Source organism: Lotus japonicus, chromosome 1 (assembly GCF_012489685.1).
Source record: "Lotus japonicus ecotype B-129 chromosome 1, LjGifu_v1.2".
Classification (NCBI taxonomy): domain Eukaryota; kingdom Viridiplantae; phylum Streptophyta; class Magnoliopsida; order Fabales; family Fabaceae; genus Lotus; species Lotus japonicus.
This window is the reverse complement of record NC_080041.1, coordinates 118,245,595-118,266,296: the sequence shown is the minus strand read 5'-3', so window position 1 is coordinate 118,266,296 and position 20,702 is coordinate 118,245,595. Positions and strand designations below refer to the sequence as shown.

Here is a 20,702-nt window from a genome sequence, read left to right as displayed (position 1 = left end):
ATGATTGACTCTGATGAAGAGGATTTTGATGGTGAAGTACTGATCAAGAAATTTGCAAGCAAGAAGGCCACTGTTTCTGCAAGAAAGACTGTTGTAGATGAAAAGAAGATGAAGAAGGTGGGATCTGATGCTAAGACCCCCAAGACTTATAAAGGATCTCAGGTTCAAGTATCTGAGAAGAAGAAAACGAAAGGAAAGAAGGAGGAGAAGGTTGCTGCCTCCATTGGAAAGAAAAGAAAACACGTGTCTGACACAGACTCTGAACCAGATGTCGAGCCAGATGTCCCAGACATCTCTACTACTGCCAAGAAGAGAGTCAAGGGGAAGAGAATTCCTTTGAACATTCCTGATGCCCCCATGGATAATGTGTCTTTCCACTATGTAGAGTTTGCTCAGAGATGGAATTTTTTTTTTCATAGAAGAATTGCAGTTGAAAGAGAATTGAGTGAGGAAGCCTTGAGTTACAATGAGATCATTAAGATTCTTGAACAGGCTGGCTTGATGAAGACTGTGACTGGGTTGGGTGTTGGGAAATCCGCAAGTGTACGAATCCATCGATTTTAATTATCGAACCACATGGATTGTGAGTGAATAAATTCAGCTTAAGCCTTGAGTATGAAGGTTTGTATTATTGAAACAATATATGTCGAAGTAGTAAAAGGGAAAATAAAAATAAAAAGATAATTCAGAAAATAACATGCTTTGGGTTCTTGTTCAACTAGTCAATTCAAACACATCATTCTAAGCACATGAACTCATGAATCTCTCCTTGATGTTATAGCCTAAGCAACTACCTATCGATGCCTCGTATAGATAATTCTTTCAAGCCAAAAGATTAGCCTAATTCCTTGTGTATTTAAACATTTGTTTGAAGCATAGAGATTATAAAGTTCAGGCCAACAAACCTCAACCCTTCCTCACCAAGATAGAAGGGGCAATCCCAAATCGGTTCCCTAATCTATAACAAAATTATGTTTTGATTATAGAAAAGCATAAAGCAAGCATGCATACAAGCTTGGATTGAAATTCAGAAAATAGGATTCAAGGAAAGAAGAACATGTGGGAAAGAACTTAAGATTATAACTTAAAGATGAAAAGTCTAACAAGAAAACAAAAGCAATAGAAGAGAGATTAGTCAGTCATGCTTGGCTAAGAATCTGAATTACAAGCTTGGAAGTCTTCTCACACTCTCCTAGATGTTCCTCTACCTCTAAACTTATGTAAAAATGGAATAGATGCAAAAGAAAACAACTAAAAACCTATTTATAGGAAAAAAGGGTGAGTCTGAGCGCTCAACCACTGACAAAGCATGCTTGGGCGCTCCAGAAACAGAAAGTTTCTACCAAGGGAGCGCTTAAGCGCTGGCCCAGGGCGCTCAAGCGCCAGCTTCAGATGTTGGCAGCTTAGCCCTGGCGCTCAAGCGCAAGATAGGAGCGCTTGAGCGCCCTTTACACGCTCAAAAACGCATGAACTTCATTTTAACTCCACTCTAATGCCTCCTTACTCCACTTGAATGTCTCCTTCAAGTATCCAAGCCTCTAGACCTTCCCTCTTCAACTGTTACCATCTGAAAACATGATGACAAAGCTAGGAAAATATCTAGAAACTCAAAGGTTAGTTTTGCACAAAGGCTCTAAAACAAGTGGAAATTACCTAAGACTCCTAAACTCCAATAAAATGCAACTAGAGCCCTTATAAAACTACAAAATTACTAAACTAATGCAAATGCACAAATAAAGATAAGAATGCATGAAACACTTGTTGGATTTATTAATCCAGCGTCACCCTTAGGATTCGATGGGCTTAACATCCCACCCCATGGCGCTTAACATCGCAGCCCCTTGAGGACTCTGTGCTATAAGGAAATAAAGTTGCGCCCTCACTAACAGCAATTGCTTTTGGCGTAGTGGTAAGCGCTTGATCCAATAAGTGGTATCAGAGCAAGGTCATGGGTTCGAATCCCCCGGCTAACACTGGGGGGGAGATTGTTGGATTTATTAATCCAGCGTCACCCTTAGGATTCGATGGGCTTAACATCCCACCCCATGGCGCTTAACATCGCAGCCCCTTGAGGACTCTGTGCTATAAGGAAATAAAGTTGCGCCCTCACTAACAGCAATTGCTTTTGGCGTAGTGGTAAGCGCATTGTAAGATCAAGATTTGGTCATGTGGTACAACTCTATGTTTTGATGATAACAAGTATTTATTTGTGGATGAACAACTATGATACTCTAATGTTTGTCTTGAGTGTTTTGACAAACAGGTTCTGATTCTGACACCAGAAGATATATTCGTCAGAAGTTCTGAAGATCAGAAGATCTAAAGATCAGAGGATCTGAGGATCAGAGGATCTGAAGATCAGAAGATCTGAAGATCAGAGGATCTGAGGATCAGAAGATCAGAGGATCTGAAGATCAGAAGATCTGAAGATCAGAGGATCTGAGGATCAGAGGATCTGAGGATCAGAGGATCAGAAGATCTGAGGATCAGAAGAACTGAAGACCAGAAGCTCTGAGGGACCAGAGGCTCTGAAGGTCCAGAAGCTCTGAAGGTCCAGAAGCAGAAGTTACGAAGGTCAGAGGATCCAAGCATCCCTCTGACTCTGATCACCAAGCTTCACAAGTTCCAACACGAAGTATTCCTCTGATCAGAAGTCATTGGTTAAAGGCAAATGTCTCTATCAAGAAGTACAAGAGCAGTGTACTATTCTGAAAAGCCTACCTACCAAGGTTCAGCCACAGCAGGTTCTGGAAGTTCCAGAAATGCCCTCCAACGGTCATATTCTCTCAACAGAAATATCCTTTGCACCTTGGACTATAAAAGGCTGAAGAAAAAGAAGAAAGCTAAGAGAGAGAGATCAAGAGCTGCAATACAAGAAAAGATTCAAGCTTCTACTTTCTTCATCTGTTCTTATTTAGTTTACACTCAGCTTATTTAGAAGCAAACCTTTGTAAACACCAACCTCAAACAGTTGTTTGATTTTCCTTAAGGGACCGGGTAGGTCAGTATCCTTAAGAAGACTAAGAGAGTGAATCTTAGTGGTGATTCCTTTAGGAGATCAAGGTTGATCGGATCCTAGAGAAGACTAAGAGAGTGAATCTTAGTGTGAGCTAAGTCAGTGTATTGTTAGTCACTTGTAGGTTTCAAGTGCAGTTGTAACAATTATCTGATTAGTGGATTGCCTTCATTCTAAGAAGGAAGAAATCACCTTAACGGGTGGACTGGATTAGCTTGAGGGATTTATCAAGTGAACCAGGATAAAATACTTGTGTGCTTCTCTCTTCTCTCTATCTTTATCCGCTGCACCATCTATCGTAGAGAAACCGAAAAGATTTACTTTAAATCTTAAGGGGAAAGTTTTTATATTGAAAACGCTATTCAACCCCCCCCTTCTAGTCGTTTTTCACACCTTCAATTGGTATCAGAGCGCAAGTTCTGATTACCACACTTAACAGTGTTCAGTAGATCCGGGCCAGTGTGAAAAACTCATGGATTCCACCACTACTACAAGCAAATATCAATACAGTGCAAGACCACCTATCTTTGATGGTCAGAGATTTGATTTCTGGAAAGACAGAATCAAAAGCTTCTTTCTTGGCTTTGATCCTGATCTTTGGGATTTTGTTGTTGATGGCTACACCCCTCCTGTTGATGTACATGGTGTAAAGATCCCAAGGAAGAAGATGAGTGAAGATCAAAAGAAGGAATTCAGAGATCATCACCGATCAAGAGCTATTCTGCAAAGTGCCATTTCATATGAAGAATATGAGAAAATTACTGATCGTGATTCCGCCAAGGGCATCTTTGAATCCTTGAAGATGTCTCATGAAGGAAACAAGAAAGTGAAAGAATCAAAGGCACTGTCTTTGATCCAGAAATATGAATCCTTCCAAATGGAACCTGACGAATCCATTGAGGATATGTTTTCCAGATTCCAGTTGATTATTGCTGGAATAAGACCCCTCAGCAATAGCTACACCACTGTGGATCATGTCATGAGGATCCTTAGAGGTCTTCCTGAAAGCTGGATGCCTTTGATAACTTCCTTGGAGCTAACTAGAGATGTTGAGCAGATGAGTTTGGAAGAACTCATAAGCATACTGAAGTGTCATGAACTAAAGCGTGCTGAACATCAGGATCAGAAGAAGAAGTCTATAGCCATGAAATCCAAATCTGAAAAGGCTAAGGCTCTCCAAGCAGAAGGAGAAGAATCTGAAGAAGCCTCTGAAGATTCTGATGAAGATGAGCTGACTCTGATATCCAGAAAGCTCAACTGCATCTGGAAGCACAGGCAGAGCAAATACAAAGGTTCATCAAAGGACAAAAGGCCAAAGAAGCACTTCAAGACCAAGAAGAGTCTGATGGTGACTTTTGATGAATCAGAGTCAGAGGATGTTGACTCTGATGGTGAAGTTCAAGGACTCATGGCTATTATCAAAGACAAAGGAGCAGAGTCAAAGGATGCTGTTGACTCTGACTTAGCATCAGAAGGAGATCCTACCTCAGACGATGAAAATGAGGTATTCGCTTCTTTCTCTACCTCTGAACTGAAACATGCATTGTCTGATATCATGGATAAGTATAACTCCTTATTGTCTAAGCATAAGAAGCTGAAAAAGGACTTATCTGTTGTTTCCAAGACTCCTTCCGAACATGAGAAAATTAATTCTGATTTGAAAAATGATAATCATGCCTTGATCAATTCTAACTCTGTGCTTAAGAACCAGATTGCTAAGTTAGAAGAAATTGTTGCCTGTGATGCCTCTGATTGTAGAAATGGATCTAAGTATGAAAAATCTTTTCAAAGATTCCTGGCTAAAAGCGTAGACAGAAGCTTAATGGCTTCAATGATCTATGGCGTAAGCAGAAATGGAATATATGGCATTTTATATTCTAAACCTTCTGAAGTTGTTGCATCATCTCTTAAGAAAGGAACTTTCTCTATGTCAAAATATCATGCTCAAATTCCTTTATATTATCCTGTTGAAAGACCCAAAGTTGTCAGAACTTCTGGGCTAACTAACAAGAAAGGACCCAGAAAGTGGGTACCTAGGGATAAGATTATATATGTTGCAGATATCTTCAATAGGTCCATCGAAACTCCAACCATGGAACCTGGACAGTGGATGCAGGCAACACATGACGGGAGAAAGGCATATGTCCCAAGATCCAAAACTTGAACCTGAAGGTGAAGTTAATCTTGGAGGCATCAGTAGAGTAAGATTTGGTCAAGTCAAAGCTAGCTGAAAAAGCTTGTAGAGATGAGCATGACTGTTTCAGATAGAAACAAAGACTCAGAACTTGTCAAACCAGAAGCAACAACATCAGAAGATGCTAATACAACTTCTGACTTGCGTCATCAGAAGAAGAGTAGGTTCATAGCTTCTCATTCTGAAGCATCTGAAGATGGAATTTTTTTCAGAATGGAGATGTCACCAGAACCTCTGGACTTTGACACTTCTGCTCTCATAAGAAGATATACTAATCAGCAGCCAAGTATCCCTTGGTATTCCTTCTGAGGGGGAGTATTTCGTCTTATGCTCTTACTATTTTTTCCCACCTTCATTCTTTTTGCTTATGACAAAAAGGGGGAGAACTTATAGTATCTTGACAACTCCTATATTACTTAGCTCAGAATCTAGATATTACTAACATTGATATTAAGTATTAGATTCAGGGGGAGCTTAGCTCAGAATCAAGCACGAGTCTTGGATTCAGAAGGAGCAAGATAAACTATACACATCAGGATAAGTTTTAACTCTGATACCTTATACTCTGAGTGTATTCAGTTTATGTGTTTAGAGTTGTTCATCAAAATACATGGTTTTGTCATCATCAAAAAGGGGGAGATTGTAAGATCAAGATTTGGTCATGTGGTACAACTCTATGTTTTGATGATAACAAGTATTTATTTGTGGATGAACAACTATGATACTCTAATGTTTGTCTTGAGTGTTTTGACAAACAGGTTCTGATTCTGACACCAGAAGATATATTCGTCAGAAGTTCTGAAGATCAGAAGATCTAAAGATCAGAGGATCTGAGGATCAGAGGATCTGAAGATCAGAAGATCTGAAGATCAGAGGATCTGAGGATCAGAGGATCAGAAGATCAGAGGATCTGAAGATCAGAAGATCTGAAGATCAGAGGATCTGAGGATCAGAGGATCAGAAGATCAGAGGATCAGAAGATCTGAGGATCAGAAGAACTGAAGACCAGAAGCTCTGAGGGACCAGAGGCTCTGAAGGTCCAGAAGCTCTGAAGGTCCAGAAGCAGAAGTTACGAAGGTCAGAGGATCCAAGCATCCCTCTGACTCTGATCACCAAGCTTCACAAGTTCCAACACGAAGTATTCCTCTGATCAGAAGTCATTGGTTAAAGGCAAATGTCTCTATCAAGAAGTACAAGAGCAGTGTACTATTCTGAAAAGCCTACCTACCAAGGTTCAGCCACAGCAGGTTCTGGAAGTTCCAGAAATGCCCTCCAACGGTCATATTCTCTCAACAGAAATATCCTTTGCACCTTGGACTATAAAAGGCTGAAGAAAAAGAAGAAAGCTAAGAGAGAGAGATCAAGAGCTGCAATACAAGAAAAGATTCAAGCTTCTACTTTCTTCATCTGTTCTTATTTAGTTTACACTCAGCTTATTTAGAAGCAAACCTTTGTAAACACCAACCTCAAACAGTTGTTTGATTTTCCTTAAGGGACCGGGTAGGTCAGTATCCTTAAGAAGACTAAGAGAGTGAATCTTAGTGGTGATTCCTTTAGGAGATCAAGGTTGATCGGATCCTAGAGAAGACTAAGAGAGTGAATCTTAGTGTGAGCTAAGTCAGTGTATTGTTAGTCACTTGTAGGTTTCAAGTGCAGTTGTAACAATTATCTGATTAGTGGATTGCCTTCATTCTAAGAAGGAAGAAATCACCTTAACGGGTGGACTGGATTAGCTTGAGGGATTTATCAAGTGAACCAGGATAAAATACTTGTGTGCTTCTCTCTTCTCTCTATCTTTATCCGCTGCACCATCTATCGTAGAGAAACCGAAAAGATTTACTTTAAATCTTAAGGGGAAAGTTTTTATATTGAAAACGCTATTCAACCCCCCCCCCCCCCCTTCTAGTCGTTTTTCACACCTTCAACACTACATGAGACTCAACAAAAAGACTCAAAATAAGCAAGGAAAAACCCTAAAAACTAGGACAAAAACTCGGTCATCATTGGGTAAGTGTTTTATTCAATTGATAAGGGAATTCATTGTGAATATTCCTTCTGATTGTGATAATGAGGATAGTGTTGAGTACATAAAAGTGTTTGTAAGGGGGGAAAGTGTAGACTTCTCTCTTGAAGTGATAAACAGTTATTTGGGCTGAAGCCCTGATGTTGTGACTGAGGAGGAGCATGATTTGGACAGGGTTGCTAACACCCTCACTGGGAAGTTGGTCAAGAAATGGCGAAAGAAAGGGTTGTTACCCTATGGAAAGTTGACTGCTAAGTATGTTGTGCTCTACAAAATAGGCACTGCAAACTGGATGGCCACTCAACATTTATCTAGAGTGACTCCTCCCCTGGCCAGAATGCTCTCCTGAAGTGATAAACAGTTATTTGGGCAGAAGCCCTGATGTTGTGATTGAGGAGGAGCATGACTTGGACAGGGTTGCTAACACCCTCACTGGGAAGTTGGTCAAGAAATGGCGAAAGAAAGGGTTGTTACCCTATGGAAAGTTGACTGCTAAGTATGTTGTGCTCTACAAAATAGGAACTGCAAACTGGATGGCCACTCAACATTTATCTAGAGTGACTCCTCCCCTGGCCAGAATACTCTACTTGATTGGAACAGGAGGCAAATTTGATTTTCGAAATCTTGTTTATGAGCAGACTCTCAAGCATGCTGGATCTTTTGCTGTGAAGCTGCCTATTCTGGTTCCTTGCCTTCTCTCTGGATTGATTTTGCATCAACATCCTAACATTTTGAGGGCTGATGAACCTATAGGTAAGAAGCATTTACCTCTCAAATTTGATTACCGCTTGTTTGCTGGGACACATGTTCCAGACATTATGTTGTTTGCTGCTAAAGAAACTGCAAGTGCCAGTGGCACTAAGGCACCTGGGTCGAGCAAGGAGGACATTGTGGCTGAATTGCAGGAAATTTCCAAGACCCTGCAAGACACCATACAAGACTGCAAGGTGAGGAAGCTGAATGTTGCTCTGAATGAAGTTCATGCTCCTGCTGAGGAAGAAGCGGTTGAAGAGGAAGCTGAGGTTGTTGGGAATGAGAATGTTGTTGTTGAAGAAGAGAAGGCTCAATATGAAACTGCTGAAGAAGAAGAGGAAAATTCTGATGAAGAAGAAGATGTAACTGGTTCTACCAGTTCTGGCACTGCTAGTGCATCTCTTTAAGTTTTTTTTTCTCTTTGGATGTATTTGATGAAGCATGTTGGCTCTATGCACCTTACTCTTATGGTCTGTAATGATTCTGGAGTTGATGTCTATGCACTTTGGTTAGCTACTATGGATGTTATGGATAAGTATGCTAGTTCTTCATATCATCTTCAATGAGCCTTTGCCAAATTATGGTAATAAGGGGGAGTAGTGTGTACCAGTAGTAAGTAGCAGTAGTTTCTGATGTGCTTGTTTTGTCTACTGTGAAGTGGTGTGTTTGTTAGGTTTGTCTGCTGTGCTGAACTCTGATGGTTTTGGTACTGCACTTGGATGTTTTTAGCTGCTGATAATAGCTATGTTAATGGAAGATGTGTAAGCTACCTTGATATATTATGGTTGCTCTTATCTTGTGATTCAAGCTGCAAGTGTTTTTCTGAAGAGCTTTCTGGTAGTGGACTGTATTAGCTAAAATTTAACAAAGGGGAAGATTGTTGTTCCTTTGTTGTGATTGTCTGCATTTTAGCTAAGTGTGTTTTATTCCAACAAGTCGGACACGATGTTGTAACATCTTGACTATGCCATTTGTCCTTGCATACATGTTGTGAGTTGGCTGAGTTATTTATGAAGCTTTGTATTGATTACGTAGTGATCAAGTTAGGGTTATTGTGGAAGCTTATGTGTGCCGTCAAGGAATATTTCAAGTGTTGTCAAACCCTATTTAGAGGGGTTTGATTTGAAGATATTTGTGGAAGTTTTAGTCTGCAACTGAAACGTATCTTTGGAGATTTTCTGCAGATTTGTTTTATTAACAACTTCCTATTTTAGTGTGGACTATTGTGCTTGCTCAGTTAAGACCTTTTGTGTACAATTTCTCTATAATAGTGAATTATCTTTCTCGGGTGAAAACCCTCCAGACGTAGGTGACATTGCACTAAACTGGGTTAACAATCTTCTGTGTCTTGTTTGTTATTTTTGTTCTTAAACTTGCTTATCTGAACATTATATTTTGTGGGGTATGTTATACAAGATGTATTACACATCTGGTATGTCTTAGACATCTGGTAGAACATCTGTCTGTGAGTGCTAGAATTTCATCACCTTTTGCCACAACCCAAATCTTACATTCTCAAAACCCATGGAAAAATGACTAGAGCTATAAGGACAGTTCTTCTTCCATGGTTTATGCTACTAAAATATATGAACGAAGGGTAAGTGCCCTATAGAAGATGCACAAAAAGGCTTATTGTTGAAAATCAAGCAGTTATGCTCTAACCACACTGACCAGCAAATTTGATACGTTGTAAGAGACTAGATCAAACTATATATTTTCACCCTCAACCCATGCCACAACAAGTCGGTAATAGTAGCAGGGATCACCCATATACCCCCTTGCTCTGCAAGATACAACACCATATGTCCCAAACACGAACGTAGTGAAGGAAAACACGAGGAATATATTCTACACATAATTCACAAATATTTCACGTGCCTTCATCTTCCAACGATACCCCCCGAGCCAGCAAGTTCATCTTCGATGCCCCACGCTTCTGTTGTACCAGCCAAAAGTGACACTTTCGCTATCATGACGACCTTCAGCTTTTGCGGAACAGCCCAACTACCCCCACCAAACAATTGATCATCCACCCTTGCATATATCCCCTTAACTAAAAATATCCCCCTTTGACTCCCTTCCAGATTTATCGATCATATACTCTTTTTCCTTACTAGGTTTTCCTAAGGGGATTTTTCCTAGTAAGGTTTTAATGAGGCAATCTTCTAAGCCTTCCTTCCAAGGAGTTTTTTTGTAAGTTGCTTGAGTTATTCTCTTCAAGCTTTCTTTGTCCTATCATGTATTGGGTTGAATTGCGTCTTGTACTTCTCTTCAATATAATCATTTTTCTTATACAAAAAAATTAACAACCTTCGCAGTAGCAAACACATTTAACGTTTGAGAAAAACTACCATGTTGTTCTTGTTCCCAATCTAAAAACAGATGACGAAAAAAAATGACCAAACTCGTCTCCCATGTTCTACCACAACGACAACATAAACTGTTGCAACCTTGTTCAATGATAACGCAAATTTTCGCGGGAACTGCATCTACAATAGTTTATCTCCCAACTAGACATCGCTCCAAAATCTTACCCTCTCACCTCGCCCCACCATTGATTGGGATCTACATGAAATACTATCTATCTCTTGATGCTTTTCTTCTTCATTGATTTTATCCCGTTAGAAATCATGCTCGATATTTGAATTTCAAGTTGATTCTATCTCTTTTTTCGGACTACAATGCATGATTTCGTCTCTCCCATTTCCATTATCTCTTCTCGCAAATGATAATATTGTCCATACCACCTCAACCAGACAAAGTTTATAAGAGGATAAAACGAAAGATTCACATGTAAATAAACTCGTGCATTACACGAGCAACGCACCAATTTATTTATAATATTTTTCAAACTTCATAGTTTGCTTGATGACATGTCTTTTACTAGGCACTTTGTTGTGTAGTTTAATAAGTTACATTATTAAAATTAATATAATGATAGTTTATATCATAAAAGATATTGATTTAAAATAAGAAATAGTAATTGACTAGAAATAAAACCCGTGCGTTGCACGAGTTCATTTACACTATTTTTTTAATATAGTATAAAAATTATTACAGTGTAATTAAATTTCTTATGTATTAGTATTAAATTAATTTTAAAAACTTTGGTTGTAATATATTTTATTGATTTGGGTTCTCTGTTTTTAGGTTTATTATTGTGGTTTCAATTGCAGAAGTGCTGATTTATCATATATCAGGTTGTAAACATTGATATTCAATTATTGTCCCCATATGTTATTCTATTTTTCAATCATAACTAATCTTTAAAAACCAATTCAATAATTTGAAAAATCCTTAAGTGAATTTAAAATATTTTCAATCAAGTAATAAGGTTTTAATCAATATATATTAGAAAAGAAGAACTCTCATCAGGCTGACTTAATGACGTGTCATTCTCACGTTAATTCTTAGTGGCGTGTCATTCTCACGTTAATTCTCATAAAAAAAAATTTCACGTGTCATTCTCAGGTTAATTATTATAAAAAAAAAATACATTTTTAAATTTTAGATTTGATTAGTATTTAGATTGTTTATTTCTTGATTTTATCTTAATTTATTTTTGATTTATTTTTAGAGTATTAATTAATTTTAATGGTATTTTTATTGAATTTTCGGATTTTTAATTAATTCAGGATTTTATGAGTTTTTATTGTGATTTTCTAGATTTTGATAGTTTTTTCTATATTTATTTAGTACCTTTTAAAATTTTAGATTTGATTAGGACTTATGTTGTTTATTTCATGATTTTATCTTTTTTTTTTTTGAAAATGAAAGAAATATTATTACTAAGAAAAGATCAAACCCGATGTCAAGACACAACAGCTGTAACGCCCCGATTTCTCGAGTGTTACACAGTAACTAATTAACCAATTTTCGTAAAGTGTTTTCGTCGATTCACTTATTAATCTTCAATTAATGACAAACCTTTCATTTTACAAAAACTCTTGAAACATAACCTTTCCAAAAAACACGCGGAAGTAACCAACATCGTAAAACCTTTTAAATAACCAACTGTAAAGAGTACGAATCAAAGGCCTGAATGAAAATAAAGCTAACATCAAAACTTGTTCATTCGAATTTAAGCAATAATATTGTTCGATACCAACACTTCGGAAACTCTCAACCCCAACAGAAAACAAAAGACTCTCAACCCAAACCCTATTCCTTAGCCTCTTCCTCTTCCTCTAAAGTGTAGTCGTCCTCCAGTATTGGCACGTCACGTAGCATCAACTCCCAAGAATGAGTCATCGCCATTATCTTCACGACCATCTACCCCCCCCAAACAAACACATAGCAAACAAGCAGGGTCAGGTCCAACAAAAGAATGATAATGACAAAATCAACAACAACATATATAATATAAGTACATTATATGTCTTTTATGGGAAAGAGTCAGTTACTAACGGAATCTCACTTCACACAACCCACCAAAACTTCCATGGCCATAATCACGATCATCCGCAGATGAACAAATCTCGGAGGGGACTCACCGTACAACCCTCAATCATGTGGGGGGACTCACCGTCCGCCAGACTCACCGTCCGTCCACAGAATCACAAGGCGACCGCAGTCAGCCAATCACGTGGGGACTCACCGTACAACCCACAAAACACCCTCGCGTGCAAGGTACCATCGTTCTCATGGTCCATAGTCCTCACCAGACCTATGTCCAATTATTCACATTTACTTGCAAGCGAGTTTATTACACTTTTCTCTTTGTTAAGTCTCTAAAATCAATCCTAGAGTCTTATCATACTCTTTATACAACAACCTTCACAACACAACATTCACGGGTTACAAGGGAATTACGGCTAGGTGAGCGACCCTTGAACCATTAACTCAGAAAATAAATATAATCCACGTAAAGGAACGCAAGAACATTCACTCATGCATAATATATCATCGCAACTTCAACATATTGACAGCAGAAACAACTTTCACAAAAATAGAGCCACAGAATGCATCTTTCAACCAAAAATCACGTATGATACCTTTCTAGAAAGCTATTTTAAATATCTACAACTCTCTAGTTACACACTTGTTCATTTGAGTCCCAGAATTAGGTGATATTAGTCCTTAAAGTTTCTGTCCGACACAGGGAAAAACAGCAAGTATGACAGTTACCCAAAACGACCTACAACACACAATACTAGACCAAAATTTATGATCTTTATATGCCTGGAAAGCTCTTTCGAAGATCTACAATTTGTATTTTAATCATTTCTTTATTTGACGACCAGAAACAAGTGAAAATAGGACCTGAAGTTTACTGTCCAGCACAGAAATCTGACAGAGAATGCATTTGCCATCAATTTCGTTTAAGCCATTCTATTCTAAGGGTTCTAAGTCATCTACCAGCATCAAATATAGTAACATGTTCACAGTGTAACCCAATATGACCTGGAAAATTCCAGCACACATCGCATATTCAAAACCTCAAGCACATCAATCAAGTTCATACATAAAATCATGTCAAAGCATGGCAAGAATCATAATTTTTCCAAGAAAACTCATGATATAACCCCTATTCTACCCAAAAGATCCTAAGACCAGCCCTTACCTTGTTTGGTGATGGAAAAACAGAAGTTTGGAGATGGAAAGAAGGTTCAAAAGCTGCTGTCCTCGTTCTCTATTTCCTCTCCCTCGCGAATCCCTCTCTACTCGCGCTCTCTCCCTTGCTCGCGTGCGTGACCGGCGACAATGGTGGTGGCTTGGGCGGCGGCTCCCTTCTCTTCTCTCACACGTTCTCTCTTTTCTCTCTTCTGCTCTCTCTTTGTTTTTCACGTGAAGGTGCTGTAGTGTATCTCTGTTTTCTGATTGTGGAAGAATAGGGTTTCCCCCCTTGGCTAAAATCCCATGCAACCCACAAGTGGGCTAGGGTTTTGTTTTCCACAAGCCCGACCCAAGTCCAACCTTAACCCACCAGTCTAATTACCTAATCAGACCTGAAACTTACTAAAACCTAAGCCCTCAAAGGTAAATTCATAATTAAATTCGGACTTAGAAGAAAAACAATGTAATAATCCCGCTGGCACTGTACAGCCGGAACTACGTTCACTAAAACGGGGATATCTGGAGTTACAGATATCGGATCGACACGAAACCACTTGGAGAATTTTCTAGACTTGAGGGGCTACAACTCTCATGAAGGAAGTTTTCCCAAATGAAGTCGTTAAGACCCTCTAAAAATTCGCACAAGTTGACAGTTCTAATCTGCCAGTTATCAAACATAGCCAAAAACTTCAATTTTATTCAAACTTCCATAAAATTGTTCCAAATTGAACTTAGGGCCTTACAATACCACCCCCCTTAAAATAGTTTCGCCCTCGAAACTTAAGGGTTTACAAATAAATCGGGGTGTGACTCCCGCATCTTATCCTCTAACTCCCAGGTCGCGTCGCCAGTCTCTTGGTTCCACACGACCTTCACTAAAGGCACCTCCTTGTTTCTTAAGCGCTTTATGCTTCGGTCGACGATCTTGATGGGTGGCATCACCATCGTTAGATCATCCTTCAGCTGTATATCGTCTGGCGTAATCACATGCGAATCATCTGCCATGTACTTCCGCAACTGCGACACATGAAGAACGTCATGGATGTTGGATAGAAAAGGCGGCAACGCAATCCTATACGCCACTGGCCCAACTCGTTCTGTTATCTGGTACGGTCCAATGAATTTTGGAGTAAGCTTCTTAGACTTGATCGCCCTTCCGACACCTGTCATCGGGGTAACCCGTAAGAAGACATGATCTCCAGCTTTGAATTCCAGCTCTTTCCTTCGATTGTCAGCGTAACTCTTCTGACGACTCTGCGAGATCCTCATCTTTTCTTGAATTCGCTTTACTTCTTCGGTGGTTTGCTGAACCAGCTCGGGTCCAATCACTAAGTTCTCCCCATCTTGATGCCAGCACAAAGGCGTCCGACACCTCCGACCATACAAAGCTTCATAAGGTGCCATCCCGATGCTCGCATGAAAGCTGTTGTTGTAGGTGAACTCAATCAGCGGCAACAACTCATCCCAGCTTCCTTTATTATCTAGCACACAAGCTCTTAGCAAATCCTCCAAGGATTGAATAGTCCTTTCAGTTTGCCCATCCGTCTGTGGGTGATAAGCGGAACTCAATCTCAGCTTGGTTCCCAAAGCTTGTTGCAAAGCCCCCCAGAAACGTGAGGTAAACCTCGGGTCTCTGTCCGACACAATGCTAGACGGTACACCATGCAGACGAACAATCTCCGCGATGTAGATTTCTGCTAGTCTCTCCACCTTGTAGTTCAGATTGATCGGCACGAAGTGAGCGGTCTTCGTCAGTCGATCAACCACTACCCAAATTGCATCAAATCTTCTTCGTGTTAGGGGTAACGCCGTCACGAAGTCCATAGAGATGCTATCCCATTTCCACTCCGGAACATCCAACGACTGTAGTTTTCCTGCTGGCTTCTGATGTTCCACCTTAGCCTTCTGACAAGTCAAGCATGTCGACACATACTCAGCTACTTGTTTCTTCATTCCAGGCCACCAGAAATGAACCTTCAGGTCTTGATACATCTTGTTCATCCCCGGGTGAATGCTCAACCTGCTCTTGTGACCTTCATCCAAGATTAATCTTCGCATAGCTGCGTCATTGGGTACACAAACCCGTCCCTTGCAACGCAGTATGTTATCGTTTCCGATAGCGAACTCCGGTGCCTTCCCTTGAGTAACTAGTTTGCGCCACTCAAGTAATCCTTCATCAATCTCTTGCTTCGATTTGATCTCATCCAAGAGCCCACTCGACACCGTCACCATCCCGAAACTAAGTTTCCCGGGAGCTATCTTCACATCCAAACTCAGATCTCGGAACGCCTCCAATAATTCTAACTCCTTGACCATCAACGAGGATACATGTATAACCTTTCGACTAAGAGCGTCAGCTACCACATTAGTTTTCCCCGGATGATATTGTAGGTCAAACTCGTAATCCTGAAGAAATTCCATCCACCTTCGTTGCCTCATGTTCAGATCCTTCTGATCAAGCAAATACTTCAGACTCTTGTGATCACTGTAGATCGTGAACGTACTGCCATACAGGTAATGTCTCCAAATCTTGAGAGCGTATACTATAGCAGCCAACTCCAAATCATGCGTAGGATAATTCTTCTCATGAATCTTCAGCTGTCGCGAGGCATAAGCAATCACTTTCTTCTCCTGCATCATTACACAACCCAACCCATTGTGTGAAGCGTCACAATAAACGTCATATGGTTCTCCTTCCTTGGGTAAAGCTAGTATCGGTGCAGTAGTCAGTCGCTTCTTCATTTCCTGGAAACTCTCTTCACATTTCTCCGTCCATGCAAAAGGTTGGTTCTTCTTTGTCAACTGAGTCAACGGTGAAGTCAACTTTGCATAATCCTTCACGAAGCGTCTATAGTAGCCAGCAAGTCCAACACAACTTCTGATGTCGCTTGCTGTCTTAGGTTGTTCCCATGACATGATCGATTCAATCTTGCTGGGGTCAACAGCCACACCCTGACTTGATATGACATGACCTAGGAACTTCACCTCTTCCATCCAGAATTCACACTTCGAGCCATTAGCATATAGCTCCTTCTCCCGCAATACTCCTAGCACTTGACGCAAATGCTCTTCGTGTTCTTCTTTACTCTTCGAGTAAATCAAAATATCGTCAATGAACACCACCACGAACTTGTCCAGGAATGGCCTGAACACTCTGTTCATGTAGTCCATAAATACTGCGGGTGCATTTGTAACTCCAAATGGCATCACGAGATACTCATAATGCCCATAACGAGTTCTGAATGCGGTTTTCTGTATGTCAGCCTCCTTGACACGGATTTGGTGATATCCTGACTTCAGATCTATCTTCGAGAAAACAACAACACCCCGAAGTTGATCCATCAAATCATCTATCCGAGGCATCGGATAACGATTCTTCACGGTCACTTTGTTGAGTTGTCGGTAGTCCACACATAGTCTGGACCTTCCATCCTTCTGCTTCACCAACAGCACTGGTGCACACAAACGCACACAGGCGTACACCTTGGGCGCAAAAGGGATTCCAAAGCCCACTCTTCCTTCGATTGACATTCCATCAATCGATCTCAGAGTTCAAACATCTTAATATAATCAAACACTTAGTCTCAAGTATCACGGCAATGATACTAACTACAGACAATCTCACAGCCAAGCAAACATCTTAGCAAACAAGTCTACCCAATCTCACCGTGAAGCTTTGAAAACATCTTTATCAAAAACAAAAACATCAACGAGTTCGGAAACTCGTAAGCCCAAAACCCTTAGTGCTCTGGTTTCTCAACCGGAGCTCTGATACCACAATGTAACGCCCCGATTTCTCGAGTGTTACACAGTAACTAATTAACCAATTTTCGTAAAGAGTTTTCGTCGATTCACTTATTAATCTTCAATTAATGACAAACCTTTCATTTTACAAAAACTCTTGAAACATAACCTTTCCAAAAAACACGCGGAAGTAACCAACATCGTAAAACCTTTTAAATAACCAACTGTAAAGAGTACGAATCAAAGGCCTGAATGAAAATAAAGCTAACATCAAAACTTGTTCATTCGAATTTAAGCAATAATATTGTTCGATACCAACACTTCGGAAACTCTCAACCCCAACAGAAAACAAAAGACTCTCAACCCAAACCCTATTCCTTAGCCTCTTCCTCTTCCTCTAAAGTGTAGTCGTCCTCCAGTATTGGCACGTCACGTAGCATCAACTCCCAAGAATGAGTCATCGCCATTATCTTCACGACCATCTACCCCCCCCAAACAAACACATAGCAAACAAGCAGGGTCAGGTCCAACAAAAGAATGATAATGACAAAATCAACAACAACATATATAATATAAGTACATTATATGTCTTTTATGGGAAAGAGTCAGTTACTAACGGAATCTCACTTCACACAACCCACCAAAACTTCCATGGCCATAATCACGATCATCCGCAGATGAACAAATCTCGGAGGGGACTCACCGTACAACCCTCAATCATGTGGGGGGACTCACCGTCCGCCAGACTCACCGTCCGTCCACAGAATCACAAGGCGACCGCAGTCAGCCAATCACGTGGGGACTCACCGTACAACCCACAAAACACCCTCGCGTGCAAGGTACCATCGTTCTCATGGTCCATAGTCCTCACCAGACCTATGTCCAATTATTCACATTTACTTGCAAGCGAGTTTATTACACTTTTCTCTTTGTTAAGTCTCTAAAATCAATCCTAGAGTCTTATCATACTCTTTATACAACAACCTTCACAACACAACATTCACGGGTTACAAGGGAATTACGGCTAGGTGAGCGACCCTTGAACCATTAACTCAGAAAATAAATATAATCCACGTAAAGGAACGCAAGAACATTCACTCATGCATAATATATCATCGCAACTTCAACATATTGACAGCAGAAACAACTTTCACAAAAATAGAGCCACAGAATGCATCTTTCAACCAAAAATCACGTATGATACCTTTCTAGAAAGCTATTTTAAATATCTACAACTCTCTAGTTACACACTTGTTCATTTGAGTCCCAGAATTAGGTGATATTAGTCCTTAAAGTTTCTGTCCGACACAGGGAAAAACAGCAAGTATGACAGTTACCCAAAACGACCTACAACACACAATACTAGACCAAAATTTATGATCTTTATATGCCTGGAAAGCTCTTTCGAAGATCTACAATTTGTATTTTAATCATTTCTTTATTTGACGACCAGAAACAAGTGAAAATAGGACCTGAAGTTTACTGTCCAGCACAGAAATCTGACAGAGAATGCATTTGCCATCAATTTCGTTTAAGCCATTCTATTCTAAGGGTTCTAAGTCATCTACCAGCATCAAATATAGTAACATGTTCACAGTGTAACCCAATATGACCTGGAAAAGTCCAGCACACATCGCATATTCAAAACCTCAAGCACATCAATCAAGTTCATACATAAAATCATGTCAAAGCATGGCAAGAATCATAATTTTTCCAAGAAAACTCATGATATAACCCCTATTCTACCCAAAAGATCCTAAGACCAGCCCTTACCTTGTTTGGTGATGGAAAAACAGAAGTTTGGAGATGGAAAGAAGGTTCAAAAGCTGCTGTCCTCGTTCTCTATTTCCTCTCCCTCGCGAATCCCTCTCTACTCGCGCTCTCTCCCTTGCTCGCGTGCGTGACCGGCGACAATGGTGGTGGCTTGGGCGGCGGCTCCCTTCTCTTCTCTCACACGTTCTCTCTTTTCTCTCTTCTGCTCTCTCTTTGTTTTTCACGTGAAGGTGCTGTAGTGTATCTCTGTTTTCTGATTGTGGAAGAATAGGGTTTCCCCCCTTGGCTAACATCCCATGCAACCCACAAGTGGGCTAGGGTTTTGTTTTCCACAAGCCCGACCCAAGTCCAACCTTAACCCACCAGTCTAATTACCTAATCAGACCTGAAACTTACTAAAACCTAAGCCCTCAAAGGTAAATTCATAATTAAATTCGGACTTAGAAGAAAAACAATGTAATAATCCCGCTGGCACTGTACAGTCGGAACTACGTTCACTAAAACGGGGATATCTGGAGTTACAGATATCGGATCGACACGAAACCACTTGGAGAATTTTCTAGACTTGAGGGGCTACAACTCTCATGAAGGAAGTTTTCCCAAATGAAGTCGTTAAGACCCTCTAAAAATTCGCACAAGTTGACAGTTCTAATCTGCCAGTTATCAAACATAGCCAAAAACTTCAATTTTATTCAAACTTCCATAAAATTGTTCCAAATTGAACTTAGGGCCTTACAACAGCCGGCACAGTACATAGGCCAATAGTTTGAGCAAACAAAACCCACCACCAACCCGCAAAGTGGCATCAACGGTATCCCAAACAACGGCCTCATGATTTTATCTTAATTTATATTATTATTTATTTTTAGAGTAAATAAATAAATTAGATAGCAAATTTCACGTGTCAATTTGTTATATAGCTATATAATATTTTTTACAATCTATTTAATATTTGATTGGTTTTAAAAGGTGTATGATGGGTAAATAAATATTGATTTTTTTAGTTAACAACATCATTATTAGTTTTATTTTAAATTTTAAATTTTTTTATTTTCTAAATCAAATAGATATGATTTTTTAAAAAAATTATAGCATCAATATTTTTTTATTCAAAAATAATATCATCAAATTTAATTAATATTCTACAACTAAACTTTTTCTTAACCTAAAATTTATTTCCATAACAAATCTTGAAACCGATTTTTTAAAGGTAATTTTGAAGAAAATTTTCAAACCAAATATGGAAGCTGATCACATTTTATCCTGATTGAAGACATTCAAGGTTATGCATGTTTCTCTTAGTAGCTTATAGCTTTACCCAACTTTAATTTTGTAGTTGATAGGGTGTATATACCATAAAATTTAATTAATACTCTAAAAAAAACTTTTTCTTCACCTAAAATTTATTTCCATAACAAATCTTGAAACCAATTTTTTAAAGGTAATTTTAAATCTGAGAAACTTTTTCATAAAATTTTAAAATTTTAAAAGATTTGTCCTAATTATCTAAGATTTACCTAGATTAAATAAAAAACTAAAAATTCAATAAAAATACCAAAACAATTAATTAATAAAAAGTACCAAATCACAGTAAAAACTCATAAAATCCTTAAATAAATAAAAATTTGAAAATTCAATAAAAA

The 20,702-nt window shown here is 39.3% G+C and overlaps 1 protein-coding gene across 1 annotated transcript; it reads left to right on the top strand.

Annotated features, from left to right (window-relative positions):
• On the top strand, positions 1 to 8,393 carry LOC130721649 (uncharacterized). Its single transcript, XM_057572395.1, has 3 exons — positions 1 to 518; positions 7,369 to 7,488; positions 7,607 to 8,393. Exons 1-3 carry the CDS (start codon positions 1 to 3, stop codon positions 8,391 to 8,393), a joined length of 1,425 nt encoding a protein of 474 aa, XP_057428378.1.
• Positions 8,394 to 20,702: the final 12,309 nt, after the last annotated feature.